The sequence below is a fragment of the Schistocerca americana genome, chromosome 5 (assembly GCF_021461395.2).
Source record: "Schistocerca americana isolate TAMUIC-IGC-003095 chromosome 5, iqSchAmer2.1, whole genome shotgun sequence".
NCBI classification, from domain to species: domain Eukaryota; kingdom Metazoa; phylum Arthropoda; class Insecta; order Orthoptera; family Acrididae; genus Schistocerca; species Schistocerca americana.
This window is the reverse complement of record NC_060123.1, coordinates 58,075,439-58,093,006: the sequence shown is the minus strand read 5'-3', so window position 1 is coordinate 58,093,006 and position 17,568 is coordinate 58,075,439. Positions and strand designations below refer to the sequence as shown.

Sequence of the window (17,568 nt, the reverse complement as noted above, 5' to 3'; positions counted from 1 at the left end):
GAGAACTTGAGACGTAAGTCCAGGATGTTTTCTTTTGATGGAACTTCTCAGATTCTTCAACACATTACAGTACCTTACTGTGGTGTTACGAAGCAGGTAGTGAACGAGCAAAACCCCTTGACAGTCCCAAAAATCGTTGCCATACCTTTCCCTGCCGAACCTGTGACCTTTGCCTTTTTTGGGGCTCTTCTGTCAAGTTTCTTCCACACCATTCTCTGACGTTTTGTCTCAGGAGTCTATTGATGGACCCAGGTTTCATATCAAGTGACAAGGAGTTTGAAGAGCCCATCTCTCTGATGTATTTCCAAACATTCTGACCGAATCCATTGGTTGCTGGTGGTGGACTTTACTCAGCAAAACTGGCATATATCTTGCACAGACTTTGAGGTAGTAAAGATGTTCTGCCAGGATCTTTGCGATGGATGAGTGTCCAATTGCAAAATGGTTCAAATGGCTCTAAACACTATGGGTCAGTCCCCTAGACTTACAACTACGAAAACCTAACTAACATAAGGACATTACACACATCCACGCCCGAGGCACGATTCGAACCTGCGACCTTAGCAGCCGCGTGGTTCCGGACTGAAGCGCCTAGAACCGCTCGGCCACAACGGCCGGCCGTCCAATTGCAAGTCCACGAGGAGGTGTCACTGGTAACTGCAACCTGCAATAAGGGTGTCAATGCACGTCGCTGTCGTGGCCTCTCTCTGTCCTATTCACCATGCACATCCACATACGATTCCACAGAGAGTATACGCCAACGTCGGATCATTTGGATGCTCTTATGGTGGTTAACTTCCAGTAGAATATTGACGGGAAGTAGCAAGTGCGGAACAAATTCCTGAAGTCACCCATTAAATCACGAAAAACAGCAGCCAAATCTTTAAGTTCGACAACGTTAAATCTCATTAACATCCACAACGGAATTTAACATACATTATAATCATAGCTGTCAGGACTAGTACCGTACAAGTTCATCCATTAATTGAGGTCACAGAATACAGATGTTCAGAAACAGTTAAATACCAATGAGTTCGTTTGGTTGTGAAATAATCAATCACTGATGGCGTTCTGAAATCCTACGTCCTGAGCGATTCCGAAGTCCCGAAATATTTTCAAGCATTCAGCTCGAAATTACAAAATATTCAAATTCTCAGTAACAAAATCTGAAGCCCCAGCGGCGCTATGGCCGCCCAAATCTGACAAGACCTTACGAACTGAAGACCATGAACTCTGCTCTTTTTTTAAGAGGGTTTTCCGCTCTCGAGGTTTCAAAAACATTTTCTTGTTATTTTGACTCATTAAGACTTGAGAGTATGTGATGAAAAGGATTTTGTCGGGGGATTACTCTTTATACCTGAGAATCAGGTTTCAATGGAAGCGCGCATACCCCCACTCAAGTCACTGTAGGCGCTTGGTCCGTTTGCGACTCTATCTCTTTCTCTGTACAGCTTGTAACATTCTAGGTAGAAGAAAATATCGATATAGGTGCCGTACTTGCCTGCCGGACCTCTAAAGTACATGCTTTCGACAAAAGAGAGCTGAAAAAAGCAGTTAAGGCGACACTTTATCACAAGAGTTCAACAAACGACAGTCTGCAGCACGGTTATTATTCTGAAAACTGGTGTGAATGGGAGCAAGTTGCGATGAATGGACAGTGGATACTTTGCACTATGAGCCACCACTGAGCAGTGAAATAACTGACGCTGTTGCTGATATGCTCAAACATCCGACTGACGACAATTTGACGGAGAGATGCCTCGGAGCGTATACACAGACCAACAACATAGTACTGAATTCAGTAATTTGGATTTCTACTCCAAAACACATGTTTTTGGGGTGTAAAAGTCGTCCAGATCGATAGAAATCGAGCGTGCGTCATTTTTACGGATTGATTTAAGGCTGTCCTGCATAACGCGGGAGTCATGGGAGTCGCTATGAGCACCACTGCTCGCTCATTCGCCACGAAAAGGGAGAAGAAAGGCCTCGAGCGTTAGGACCGCTGCTCCTTCCAGAGCAGCGTCGACGCTAGAATTGCGTCTAGAGACACCGGCGCTGTATGAAAAGGGAAATCGAAAAGGAGGAAGGTTCACTGTATGGCTTAGAAATAGCAGATTAATGGTACGCAGCGAAATTTTAAAGTTATATACATAAAAATCGAAATGAAAACATTAAATGCAGATTTGTTTCGAGACAATGGTATTTTAAACTAGTTCGCACGATTTACAGAAAAAAAATTACTCGATAGAACCGGATTCCGTTTTGGATTTAATAAACCGGACACTTTCAATTTCGACTTGAACCTCTAAAACAATACATTTTTCATAACGTTCGTTACTTATTTACGTCTAAAAGCAACAGAAGAGGTCGATTTTCAATAATTATGTTTTCATATAGCCGCCATTTTAACATGCACTTCAGGAACTTTGATTTTAAGGGTTCACGTCGTAGTGAACATAATTCTGGTAATGTGCGTATGTTGAATTGTGATTGAATGCCTATACTTCACCCTAACTCATGCGAACCGTTTATTTGCACAATCCACGCAGGTTTTTTTTGCCGTTTTGTGCTGCATTGGCTCTTCAATTTATCGGCCAAACATTATGTAAATAGTACTTAAGACATTTACTTTTGTTTCTTAATAAATATTTGCATGAAAAAATATTTTTTGCAGAAAAAAAAACGTTGACATGAGCATAAAATAAGGCTGAGAAACCGGAAAATCCCGTTAAAGCCTCGGTCACGTGATCACTACACTACTCATTACACGTATTTATAAAATAACCACCATTCTATCCATTTGACATTGAATTTCACATATATACCCACATAATTATATAACAAATAATCACCGCCAGCTTGCAACCTGACAATACAACATTTAAATCTAAATCGTATAGCAGTGAAAAGATTTTTGAAACTCTTGTCATTTCCGGCGCTGCACCGTAAGTCTAATCAAACCATCTACAAACGAGAGGCATTCAATAAGTAATAGCCGGCCGAGGTGGACGAGCGGTTCTAGGCGCTACAGTCTGGAACCGCGCGACCGCTAAGGTCGCAGGTTCGAATCCTGCCTCGGGCATGGATGTGTGTGATGCCCTTACGTTGGTTAGATTTAAGCAGTTCTAAGTTCTAGGGGACTGATGACCTCAGAAGTTAAGTCCCATAGTGCTCAGAGCCATTTGAGCCAATAAGCAATGCAACACGTTTTTCTCGGCCAACTTATGTTGAATAAATGCGACATTTGTTGTGGGACATCGTGGAATATTCTCGCTCCAGCCCCTATAGCTTCATGAAGTTCCGATACGTGGCGGCGCTATAGGTAGCCTTCATAATGTCGTCTGAAACGGAGGTGCCTTCCCAGAGAACAGCTGTCACTGATTTTCTTTAGGCGGAAAACCATAGTGTCGTTGGTATTCACAGGCGCTTGCAGAACGTCTACGTAGACCTTTCAGTAAACAAAAGCACGGTGAGGCGTCGGGCGAGGCGTCTGTCATCATCGCAACGAGGTGGAACAAACCTGTCACATCTCCCACTTGCTAGCAGCTCTCACTCCTACAAAGGTTGGAACGTGCGGACACACTTACTCGAGGTGATCAACGGATCACAAAGAAGCACCTCGCTGCACTGTTCCTCCACATCCACCCTACAGCCCGGATCTCGCACATTCCGACTTGCATCCGTTTGCCCCAACGAAGGATGCAGGAAGCAGAACGTGGATGATGGGAAGTTACTGATGAAGCAAGACGCTGGCTCCGACGTCGTCCAGGTGTTCAGGCTCTGCCTGCCAGTGATCTGGCTCAAGACCGTCGCACTGAACGGAGATTATGTTGAAAAATGGGTTTTGTAGCCAGAAGAATGGGGAATAATAATGCGTATTGGAATGCAGAATAAAATCAAACTGCTTTCAGAAGAAAAGTGTGTTTCATTACTTACTGAACGCCCTTCGTACATCGGCGCTATACCCGAGTAGCCAAAACACGAACTTTAAATATATTGTAACATTGAATTATAATTAACCATACATAAGAATTAGTTGGATCATAGACTGGTACTGTCTTTCTGGTATTATGAAGTGTCATCATGTGGAAAAATCTTCTTTTAGGCACATCTTTTAGTATCACTCAATAAATAGTTTATAGTTGTTAATAAATCTGTTTAGCATTAGAAGTAACTTCTTGTCATGATCGAGTATATCATCAGTTTTTAAGCGACGTGCGGTACGTGTACTTTGGGTGTCTGCTTCAGTTGTTATGATTTTATAAACTGCAGTAATTGTAAATGTTAATAACTATATAATGCATTTATACCCATGGTTTTAATTTGAAATGGGGCTCGTCTCACCACTGAGATACATAAGCTACATTTAGTTTCCTCGTGGCATGCCTGTAAGGCGTTTTGTGTGTTTTCTGCGACTCTTACAGTTTTTACTCCTTAATCTAGGTCACTGAAGGCACCACTAGGCTCGCAGTGACAGCGCGCCGCCGAGTTCTGACGCAAATACCTCACTGACTGCAACTCGCACCCAGGGACAAGCCTGACTCTCACACAGCCCGCACACACCACCACACCTGCCGGTCACAAACCGCCCACTCAAATACTCGGCGCTCACACAAATACCTTTGCGAACTGGTCGCTCGTAATGTCACAGTCCTTTTGAAAGGAACTGTGGTATCGATAGCTACGATGCCACGGCGTATTTGCAAGTTCATAGGTTGGCACTACGACACCGACGACAGCGCCCTCTAGCAGGCGCTGTTCAGCTCTACGAGCGCCGCTGCAGGTTCTACCCATTTGATTCCGAGGAGACGACCTAGCAATACTGTTTCTACTTAATAGGGGACCATTACTGACTGTTACTTCAATGATAGTTTGTCTCACCACTAGTAGCCCTTACCGTTGACACCTGTACGGCTTCGCACCTACGTGCTCATCTGTACGCAAAGTTAAGTAAAGGCGATTTTAGTTCACACTGCAGTGCTGAGAGTTCTACCCCACCTGCTCCTCCTAGCTCCCTACATTCGGCCTACCCTTCAGTTTTCAGGAGGAGACCCACGGGCCGCCTTCCATCGTCGTAACGCCAACAGACTGAACAACTCTTAAGGATTCCTACTTTCAGTCAATTCACTACAGTTGAGATGACGATTAACTCCTTTCAGCATTTTCTTTAGCATGTGGTGGTGGTGGTGGTGGTGGTTAGTGTTAAACGTCCCGTCGACAACGAGGTCATTAGAGACGGAGCGCAAGCTCGGGTTAGGGAAGGATTGGGAAGGAAATCGGCCGTGTCCTTTCAAAGGAACCATCCCGGCATTTGCCTGAAACGATTTAGGGAAATCACGGAAAACCTAAATCAGGATGGCCGGAGACGGGATTGAACCGTCGTCCTCCCGAATGCGAGTCCAGTGTGCTAACCACTGCGCCACCTCGCTCGGTCCTTTAGCATGTATCTGTATCAGATCTCAATAATCAAATCTGCTGCACGGCTGTGCCTACGTGATCAGAATACTTTTGACCGATCTGGTCTAGAGGAGGTTGAACTTTAGTGGCTTCCGTGCTGCATACGGTGTAGGAGGAAAAGGGGGAGTACACCACGAAAAAACCAAACAGGTCGTTGCTCAAACGGGTATTTGTGGAAATCAATTTGGGTAAAGGGAGAGGGAGGAATGAATTCAGTCGGCACATAGCGGAGTCAATTTCTATGCAGAGAGATATGATCTGAATTATTTGTACTTTCCCGAAATTAGCATTCTCTGCTAATGCGCACATTTCGGAGCCATGGGTGATTGTAGGGAGAAGAAAGACTTTGTAGTTTCACCTTGATGGAGAATGAATTGTCTTTAATAAGCGGATACATTTGATGTATTAGGTAATTGCCTTTGTTTCGCATGTGATCTATGTCCACCACAGCAAGTCATTCCTTCATGTGCCCAGTGTGTGTGTGTGTGTGTGTGTGTGTGTGTGTGTGTGTGTGTGTGTGTGTGTGAGAGAGAGAGAGAGAGAGAGAGAGAGAGAGAGAGAGAGAGAGAGAGAGAGAGAGAGAGTGGGGGGGGGGGGGGAGGGAGTAATATAGGTTGTTCCATCATAGCTGTGGAACGCGTGATTTAATTTCAACCGAAATTTGTACACATTATATTGTCTGGAAAAGAAGCATGCGCGAGTCTGATGACACACATCTAGCACTACTAGCGAGAAATTAGGTTGGCGATGGAGGAGTGAGTAGGGAGGGGGAGGGGGGAGGAAGAGAAGAGGAGACACACAACCTCAACATTCCAACTGGCAGGATACCGGAGGGGAAAGGTGTGCCATTCAAAAATTATCGAAATTGACGAATTAGTACCAAATCAAAAGGTTTGGAGGACGCTACGTGGATTGGTACAGCTATTACATTTCACGAGCAATGATATGGGGGGGGGGGGGGGGGGGGGGGGGGGGCGGAAAAAACCGACAAAAACCACAGCATATTTTGTGTTTTGCACAGGATTTTAAATTAATTTATGTACTTTATTTATACTTTCAAAAAATGGAAATTAAATTTGTTTTTAGACTATATAGAAATTTCAATCCTTTTGATGTCTAACGTAAGACTTAAACGTAAACGACAACAGCAGATAACCAGCTAGTAAACGACGAAAACGGAACTGGAAGGAAGCCCACTGCCAACAGGCGAAGACCGAGCCGGCCGTGGGCGGAAACGGCACAAAGGCGAAGCCGACATTAACATTCCAGAGGAAAAGGCTCGGACCAACAGGTCGAGTCCGTCACAGAAAGGCTACAGCGTGTCGCTAAATACATCGTGCATGTTAGAGGCTGTAGCCCCACAAACAACAGCGTAGCGTTAATAACGGTTGCTTGGTTGGGTGGAGAAGGGACCAAACTACGCGGTCATCAGTCCCGCGTTAATAACAGCACCACAATAAAGGTACTACCTCTGAGCACAGACGGTCGCTACGCTCGCCTTTCTGAGTTTACGTTCTGCGAGACTGAAGAGGCGCTTAACACTTGCGTTGTCGTCTCACAGGATGGAGAACAAAAACCTGCCAACGAGATGCTTGCTGGGTGATCCGAAAACTTTTATTTCAGATTCACGTCTCGCCTGTCATAGTGAATTTTGTCACTAGCTTCCGTGGCGCGACGACACAGTACTCGTACCGCGCGCGCCTGTATTGTAGTTCGGCGAATATTTCGTTTACTTTGCCTTTGCGTGACGTAATTCAGTCATGACAGACTGTATTTAGCCTGAATTATCTGAATCACATAGCTTGCATACGCACTGGAAAATAATTAACAAACTAACTTTTCTTTAATAAACGGTACAAAGGTAATAAACTACCGCTATTTTGTAAATGCTGCTTGCTCTGATTGGAACTGTAGCGATATCAGGAGGTTCATCATTCAGTACTGTTCTTTGTTCTCATACAACTGGTTTAGAGCTGGATACCTACTCTTCAGAAAATCTAGACTGGATAACGTAATACGCCGGCAGTTGCCGCCGAAGTACTGGTACTCGATGGTAAACCCGCCCGGCTAACCGCGCTGTCTAACTTGCTGCTTCCCGAGCGGGAAGGCGTGCCGGTCCCCAAGCACGAAACCGGCCGGCGGATGTGTGTCGAGGTCCAGTGTGCCCGCCAGCCTGTGGACGGTTTTTAAGGCGGTTTTTCACCTGCCTCGGAGAAGTGCGGGTTGCTTCCCCTTATTCCGCCTCAGTTAGACTATGTCAAGGATTGCTGCCGGAAACACTGCCTCCACGTACGCGTAAACCATCATTACTCTACCACGCAAACATTTGGGGTTACACTCATGTGTTATGAGACGTTCCCGGGAACGGGGTGGGGGTGGGGGGGGGGGGGGGCGAACCGCACAATAACCCTGGGTTCGGTGTGAGGCGACGGTCGGATGGGTGGAATGCTGTGGGGTTGTGGGCCACTGAGGGCTACGGCGGGACGAAGCCTCTCCGTCGTTTCTAGGACCCCGGTTCAATACACAATACACACACTGTCCATGGTAGTGGTATTCCTGATATGGTACCTGATGTCTTAAGCATCCTAGTGTCACATGGTTGAGGAAGGAAGAAAAACATGTTCAAATGTGTGTGAAATCTTATCGGACTTAACTACTAAGGTCATCAGTCCCTAAGCTTACACACTACTTAACCTAAATTATCCTGAGGACAAACACACACACCCCAAGCCCGAGGGAGGATCGACCCTCCGCCGGGACCAACAGCACAGTCCATGACTGCAGCGCCTTACACCGCTCGGCTAAGGGAAGGAAGAAAGATTACGGTTTAACGTCCCGTCGACATAGATGATGATGATGATGATGATGATTGGTTTGTGGGGCGCTCAACTGTGCGGTTATCAGCGCCCGTACAAATTCCCAACCTTTGCTCAGTCCAATCTCGCCACCTCCATGAATGATGATGAAATTATGAGGACAACACAAACACCCATTCATCTCGAAGGCAGATGAAAATCCCTGACCCCGCCAAGAATCAAACCGGCGACCCCGTCGGGAAGCGAGAACGCGACCGCGAGACCACGAGCTGCGGACCCGTCGACATAGAGGTCATTAGAGATGGAGCACTAGGATGGCGGTTATAGCAGAAACGAACCGTTTTCGGCTACATCGGTTTTTTCCATGTCAGATTACTCTGTTAAAACCGCTCAAAATCACTGGTCTCTCATGCAACCGATTTTCAATGAACGCAGAAATCTAACAAAGACTGAAATAGTTCGACTACCAATTTCAAGAGACAGAAACGAAACATAAAACAAGCAAATAAAGGAAAACTTAGACTGGCCATTATTCGCCTCTTTTCTCGGAAAGTGGTAAAAAAAAAAAAAAAAAAAAAAAAAAAAAAAAAAAAACACCTTTCTGGACCTCTGCTCAAAAATCATATTGTAATCGGGGATCATAAAACTATTTGGGCATTACGAGGTATCAGTGCTGAAGAGAGAAAACTGAAGTTTAAGAACTCTATTTTTCGTGTTAATTTGTCCGTTTTCAGGGACTAAAAATCAATGAGCCAAAACATTACGATCACCAGTTTAGTAGCGTGTTGTTCCACTTTTCAAACACAGTAGAACAAGGACTGCTTGTCACGGATTCTTGAAGTCCTTGACAGGGTTCCAGAACTATGTGGCACCAGATGTCTACGCACAGGTCAAGCAGTTCCCGCAAATTACGACATGCTGGTCTGTGGGTACGCAGCTGGCACCCGATGTGTGTTCTAATGGGTACAGGTCAGGCACGTTTGTTGGCCAAGACATCAATGTGAGTTCACTATAATGCCCCTCAAACCACAGTAGCACGATGCTGAGCTCGCAACACGGACGTTTATCCTGCTGGAAGATATCCCCGTAGGAGGAAACTTCAAGCACGAAGCGTTGCAGGTAGTCCACAATAATGTTCACGCAGTTCACTGCTGTCTAACTCAGTGTACCCCGAAGCGTAATTCTGCCCTCACCGGCTGCATCGGTGGCGCGTCGCGTGTTTCGTGCAAACATTCGCCTGGATGACGGCGTGTACAGGACCCAACCAACGACGTGGAGTAACAAGAAATGCGATTCATTGGACAAGCAACACGTTTCTATTAATCCACAGTGAAAACTCAGCGATGCTGTACCCAGTGCAATCATAACTGCGAATATCGTTGGGTCAACACAGGAACACGTAGGAGTCGTGTGATGTGAAGCTCCATGCTCAACAATAGCCTCTGAACGGCGTGCCTGCACCAGGATTGTATTCTGTCGTCTGATCTGTCACAGATCGCTGCATATCCTGGACTATACAGTGGAGGATCCTCCGACCTCTACGTTTTGTGACGAGACGTGGTCGTCCAAACCATAAGGCCTACGCGTTATTTCACCGTCCTTCAACTAGTTTCCACAGGGGCTCACGACAATATTACATCAACAGGCGACCAGCTACGTCATTTCAGAGATTATCGTTTCCAGCGGTAGCGTCACAACAATTTGCACTCTGTCAAAATCGGTTATATCAGTGGATTTCCGCATTTGCGGCCCGTGTCTTCGCTTTAATGACTGCTCATTCCTCTCTCTTGCGCTTTCATTCTTTTCTTACTGCATCACATGCCCGCAACATCAACAACAGGCGTTCAGCCTCGCGGTGGACAGAGGTCATAATGTTTTCGCTCATCGGAGTCTAGACACAGGCAACACATCTGTTACTTTCTATTTTTATAGTATAATATGAATCATTTACTGTTAAGTTTAATTTATTACTGTTACCACAATTCCCCACCTCCTTATCTTTCATTGTAATGGGAGACTAATCTTTAATTTTTTTAAAGCAAATGAAGCTCTGTACTTCATTGCTACGTCACTTCGTAAAAATATTTCCAGACTACTATTGGTACCGTTCTACAATACAGCGGATGTCCGGCGACGACAGCAAAAAGTATCGTACAGACCAGGTGGTTCAAAATGGTTCAAATGGCTCTGAGCACTATGGGACTTAACTTCTGATGTCATCGGTCCCCTAGAACTCAGAACCACTTAAACCTACCTAACGTAAGGACATCACACACATCCATGCCCGAGGCAGGATTCGAACCTGCGACAGACCAGGTGGGGGCAAGTCTTTAACACCATACGTACACGCCAACCTTAAGCCACGACACAGTAACACCGACATTATTGTCTCAGCAATACTGCACCAATTCTTATGCCACGTGTGTGTTGCTCGTTTCTGTCGGCATTGTTATTAAAACAGCACTGATCGCTTTTCCGATTTTCATTAATAACGCAACACTTCAAATCAATGCAAATTTTTCGAATAAAAATTACTCCTTTTTTAAAAACGGTTTCTTTAAAAATGAAAATTTCAGCACTGCTGCTATGGCTAACTCACGCTTCGGTGTTTTTACTCGGTTATTAGTAAAAGATCGCCTGTTATAACTGAGAGCAAACAAATACCAAATATTACCGATTATTCAAAACTAAGATACCGGAATCAGTTTTAATCTGTCGATTTTTCCTAAGCCTAGGGAGCAAACGCTCGAATTGCTTCAAGGACAGGGAAGGAAATAGCCTGTATCCCTTCAAATAAATCATCCTGACATTTGCCTGGAGTGATTTAGGGATGTCAAAGGACCTCATCCCGTACAAATGAGAACAGTTACATACATGGACCTCCCACGCCCGGGTTCCCGGGTTCGATTCCCGGCGGGGTCAGGGATTTTCTCTGCCTCGTGATGGCTGGGTGTTGTGTGCTGTCCTTAGGTTAGTTAGGTTTAATTAGTTCTAAGTTCTAGGCGACTGATGACCTCAGCAGTTGAGTCGCATAGTGCTCAGAGCCATTTGAACCATTTTGAACATACATGGACCAACTTGATACGAGTTATTGCGCAGTATGGCGTTTATATCATTTGTCTCAGAGAACTCTGTTTTACGTGTATGAGGCTACGAAACACTTGTTTTTGCATAGTATCTTCAATTTTTAATTCGGATATGTGTCTTGGGTCTTTTCCAGTCCCGGAAGACCTGGTCTTTGAGGCAGAAACGAAAGTTGAGGTAATTTAGTACAACAGAGTCTACAGATTCAGTTTAGATGGTGCTGGAGTGTCGTTCGTCCTGAAGTAATATTGTGGAGTACATGAATTGTAAGAATGCACGCCGGCCGGAGTGGCCGAGCGGTTCTAGGCGCTACAGTCTGGAACCGCGCGACCGCTGCGGTCGCAGGTTCGAATCCTGCCTCGGGCATGGGTGTGTGTGATGTCCTTAGGTTAGTTAGGTTTAAGTAGTTCTAAGTTCTAGGGGACTGATGACCTCAGAAGTTAAGTCCCATAGTGCTCAGAGCCATTTGAACCATTAAGAATGCGCTTGAATTTCTACCGTCTTGGAAGCAAGAGATACACGCATCAGGCCACCCTAGTGGATCCCGCTTTGATTTTAAACGCCGTGTCTCACTGACGTGCCACCAGCAGCCAACACTGAAACGCTGCACTGACTCTCTTCATCCTATTTTCTGCACAAAGAAGGCTGTTGCCTAGCAGAAACCAGCTGCAAACAGTTTAAGTTACAGCAGATCACCCCCCCCCCCCCCCTATCTGCGGTCGTTACTACGCAAAAGCGGTAGCAGGTGCAACACAAAGCTCACTTTTATTGCAAGACAACGAGGATCAGGAGCGTATATATCCGAAATCAAGGCCAAGTTTCATCGGTGTTTCCCGGCAATTTTATGGCTATCGCAAAACTTGCGCGTCCGTTCGTCTAGCGCAGCGATTCGAAAGAGTCTATATTCACAAGAAATAATTGTTCACTTACGACATTAAGTAACTTTATGAAAGACATTAAGAGAAAGAAAATTAATCAATAAATCTCCACAATACTAATTGTTTTACTCCTTGTATGGAGCATCCGTCATTGTGATTTTATGTAAACTAGGTATGTGAAATGAAAGAATTCTATTTTTACCAGTTCTTAAAACTACTCACGCTAGTAGTAACTAAATTTGAACTCCTGTACTTTCATCGAAGGCTGAACAATAGTGTGTTTTGAAGCAGTGTTTTCGCATACAGATTTTGTCACGTTAAATGCTGCTTTCATTCAGTTACATAACGCATGGCCCGGAGCTATAAGGTACCTGCCATTGGATGACAATTTCACATCAAACGACTTGGGAAGTTCTATTGAGCCCTCTCAGTTATTTGTACTGTAACTAGACCACAATCTTGTTTAACTACTTCACATTCACGGTTCGCGAGACCACGTCTATAATAGTTACAAAAAAAAAGATTCAAATGTGTGTGAAATCTTATGGGACTTAACTGCTAAGGTCATCAGTCCCTAAGCTTACACACTACTTAACCTAAATTATCATAAGGACACACACACACACACACACACACACACACACACACACACACGCCCGAGGGAGGACTCTAACCTCCGCCGGGACCAGCCGTAATAGTTACATTTACGGACAATATTCTGTCAGAAATATTTACCGTTCTTTCACCACATATCGGTGCATGGACGTGGACGACTGTTCACCTCTCTTGTTCATCGCACCACCATCACAAACACCGATTTGGGGAAACATAGATTTGTTAATATAAGAAGAAAACGTGCAAATATTAATGTCCCTCTGCCAATTCATACTACAAATCAACACTTCAATATTCTGCCGTTTCCCATTTGTGTAAATCTCTCGTCTTTCCACAGTCTGATCTGCAGCGTTTAGCTACCTTCAGATTTTCTATTGCCAGGAGATTCCATATGTAGCAATGGATTGGGTTCTCCTGACGCCTAATCAAAGAGGAGTACTGGATTAGGTACTCCTTACGCCTAATGAAAGAGGAAAGTGTGAGAATTTTTTCTCTACTTAATACCGACACAGCATTTCACTAAAAACTATCGCCATCATGCTCAGCGTGAGGCTCGTCAAGGTGTGCTCGCGAGTCACATCCTGACTCTACCGTCCGCTGAGGGAAACATGGGCTGGTGATTACGGTCTCATTTACGCTCGCTTCTTAATGGACCAGTGCTTAACACAGTGGGCACGTATCCTGGAGGAAGAAGGTTCACATCCCCGTCCAGTCAAACGGATTTAAGTCTCCCTTGGTTTTCTAAATAGTTTAAATAAAATGCCGGGTTCCTTTGAATAGGACACAGCTGATTCCCCGCGCCCCAACCTTCCGCAATCAGACCAGGTGCTGTCTCTGATGTCCGCATCACAGAGGGGGGATCAAACCCCAATCTTCCATTTTAAGACACGAAACATGTGCCCCTGCGGCTGATAAAAAGACTGTGTGTATTTTACTAGATCAGTCAGGTTAGACAGGGTGCAATGAGAGAGGAGTTTGCGAATTACTGCTTCTGTACACGTGGGCTACACACTACACTCACAAAGGATACAGGGTACACGCAACAGAACTCCCATGCTAGGATGCAGGCACAACACGACGTTGGGTCTAAGTTCGTGGGTCGGTTAGGCTACATGCTTATACCGGGTTTTAAAAGAAGCCGACACCAGGAACTCACCGACAGCAATGTATGTCTGTGCTTTTAATATCGCTCCCCATGTCCTCATTTACCATGCAGGAGTGATTCATCCCCATGACGTCGCAGTTTCTGCAAAGAAACATCAAGAGAGTTTTAAATGCATCGTATACTTTGTGATCTATTATCTCAAGACGTATGCCATACACACATTCCACAGCAGCTGCTTACAACATTTAAAGAGTCGGGAAGGCCGACGCAAAATATAACAGCAGCGGTTCCGATAGACGCAGTGCCGTTATGGGCGCCAACCACTCTCATACAACAACGTTGGTCTGCAAATTAATGTCACGAAAAAGAAAAAAAAAACAGTCAAAAAGTAGTATTCTGTTAATGGACTTAACAGTTTAAATATAACATTCACAGTTTCGTATTTTTCCGTTCAAAAAATTGCGTGACCTTAGGCAAACTAGAAGTAGGCTGTTTCATGGCGTGCATCACGTGGAAGGGGGTTAAGTGTTGCCGGGTAAAGTGACTTATGTCGACTTGAAACGTAGGAAAGCGAAAGAATGGGTGGTTAATCGTGACGGCCAGCCACACAGGGTATTGTGGTAGCGCAATGGCAAAATTTGAACATTTGTACCGGACCGGGACACGAACTCGTATTTACCGATTCTCATAGATCGTTGCCTTAACAACTTGGGCCTTCCGCACACAGTCCCTGACAAATTTCCGATTTATCTCATGCTAGAATGCAGCGTCCCCAGGAGTTCGAAAGTTATTTGTGCATGGGTACTGAAACGAACGTCGAGGAGCTGTATCAAAAGTATCCGGACACCCCCAAAAACAAATGTTTTTCATATTAGGTGCACTGTGCTCCCACCTATTGCCAGGCACTCCATATCAGCAACCTCAGTAGTCATTACAATCGTGAGAAAGCAGACTGGGGCGCTCCCCGGGACTCACGGACTTCGAACGTAGTCAGGTGATTGGGTGTCACTTGTGTCATACGTCTGCCTATACGCGAGATTTCCACACTCTTAAATATCCTGATGTCCACTGTTTCCGATGTGATAGTGAGGTGGAAACGTGAAGGGACACGTACAGCAAAAAAGCGTATAGGCAGACCTCGTCTGTTGACTGACAGAGACCGCCGACAGTTGAAGAGGGTCGTAATGTTTAATAGGCAGACGTCTATCCAGACCATCACACAGGAATTCCAAGCGGCATCAGGATCCACTGTAAATACTATAACTGTTACGCGGGAGGTGAGAAAATATTGATTTCATGTTGCAGCGGCTGCTCCTAAGACACAAATCACGCCGGTAAATGCCAAACGTCGCCTCGCTTGGAGTAAAGAGCGTAATCATTGGACGATTGAACAGTGGGAAAACGCTGTATTGAGTGACGAATCACGGTACACAATGTGACGATCCGATGGCAGGGCGTGCGTATGGCGAATGCCCTGTGAATGGCATCTGCCAGCAGATATAAGACGGTGGTGTTATGGTGTGGTCGTGTTTTTCATGGGGGGGGCTAGCACCCCTTGTTGTTTTGCGTGGCACGATCACAGCACAGACCTACACTGATTTTTGAAGCGCCATCTTACTTCCCACTGTTGAAGAGCAATTCGGGGATGGTGACTGCATCTTTCCACACGATAGAGCACCTGTTCATAATGCACGGCCTGTGGCGGAGTGGTTACACGTCAACAACATCCATGTAATGGACTGGCCTGCACAGAGTCCTGACCCGAATCCTATAGAACACCTTTGGGATGTTTTGGAACGCCGTCTTCGTGCCAGGCCTCCCCGATCGACATCGATACCTCTCCTCAGTGCAGTACTCCGTGAAGAATGGGCTGGCATTCCCAAGAAACCTTCCAGCACCTGATTGAACGTATGCCTGCGAGAGTGGAAGCTGTCATCAAGGCTAAGGGTGAGCCAACGCCATTCTGAATTCCAGCATTACCGATGGAGGGCGCCATTAACTTTTAAGTTATTTTCAGGCAGGTGTTCAAAATGGTTCAAATGGCTCTGAGCACTATGGCACTTAACGTCTGAGGTCATCAGTCCTCTAGAACTTAGAACTACTTAAACCTAACTATCCTAAGGACATCACACACATCCATGCCCGAGACAGGATTCGAACCTGCGACCGTAGCAGTCTCGCGGTTCCGGACTGAAGCGCCTAGAACCGCACGGCCTCAGGCAGGTGTCCGCATACTTTTGATCACATAGTGTATACAGTTATCTATTTGTATGAATCCGCGGACTGATGCACAGATAACATGCTGTTACATCTATACTCCGCAAACCTTACATTTAGCGAAGGGAACTTCGTGTACCATTATCACTGCCACTTTCTTTGCTGCTCCAGCGTGAGTGGTACGCGGGAAGAGCGGCTTTTCAAGTATCCACGTGAACGCTAATTTCTTTAATTTTAACTACACAGTCCTTTTCCGACATATACCTAAGAGGAAGCAGTATGTTGCTTGAGTCTTTCTAGGAACATACGCTCTCGGAATTTAAAAATATACCGACCCATGATGCACAGCGACACTCTCGGAGCGCCTGCAACTGGAGTGGGAAGCACGTTTCCGTGATCCTTTCGCGTTTCACTGAAGATTCGTCCAGTGACTGCGTGTGGCACTGCCTTTTCCGCGATCAGTTTTATGAGGTCGTTCAACTTTATATCGGTTCTCACACATTGTCTGCTTGATAAAAGGAAGGGTACCGTCGACAGTTTAATTTTCCCTTTAACAGAACGTCTTACCACACAATAAACACATTCATATATTTGACTAAAGAGAAGCAACGAATCTCCTCTCTTATTTCTCAGGATAATTTACTTTTCAGCAAATACGCAAATCTGTGTGTGTTATCATCACGAAATAAACGTTAACAGAGCTTTACTATCAGATGCAGTCTTGGCAAAAAGTTCTATTACCTTTCATGAATATTGCGTCAGGATGTGCATGGACATGAATACAGTAAGTTACCATCTATCAATAGCCGGCCGGCGTGGCCGTGCGGCTCTAGGCGCTTCAGTCTGGAACCGCGTGACCGCTACGGTCGCAGGTTCGAATCCTGCCTCGAGCATGGATGTGTGTGATGTCCTTAGGTTAGTTAGGTTTAAGTAGTTCTAAGTTGTAGACGACTGATGACCACAGATGTTAAGTCCCATAGTGCTCAGAGCCATTTGAACGATCTATCAATACGTAAAACAGATTAACATTATTTAACGATTAACTGCTCAAACCGTGTAACTTTAAAATACTAACAGATAGAGCCCAGTAAATTACAGTCAGACAGTCTTCGGAGTGTTTCCTTCTGATTCTGTAAATATAAGCCAAGCAACAAACTACTGAACAGCTGTCCTCTTTAGACACGTGTCATAATGTTGCTTGGACAACAACTGGTCCCCGAACGTACACCTCGCTTAGAAAGCACCAGATGTGTTTCCACAACAGATGTGAATACATGAAAATTTGTAACAGTATTACTTCTAAAATGTTTGCTGCTTTTCCAAGAGGGTATATGACAAATTAATCTAATTACACAGAATTATACTTGATTAAACTATTATCATTAAAGAACTACAC

At 45.1% G+C, this 17,568-nt stretch overlaps 1 protein-coding gene across 1 annotated transcript in view; it reads right to left on the bottom strand.

Moving 5' to 3' along the window:
- LOC124615784 (homer protein homolog 2) overlaps window positions 1-14,074 on the bottom strand; it is a 374,488-nt gene extending 360,414 nt beyond the window's left edge. The window contains exon 1 of the mRNA XM_047143901.1: window positions 14,007-14,074. Coding sequence (XP_046999857.1) covers window positions 14,007-14,062 — 56 coding nt within the window. The 5' untranslated portion in view covers window positions 14,063-14,074. The remainder of the gene's footprint in view (window positions 1-14,006) is intronic.
- Window positions 14,075-17,568: the final 3,494 nt, after the last annotated feature.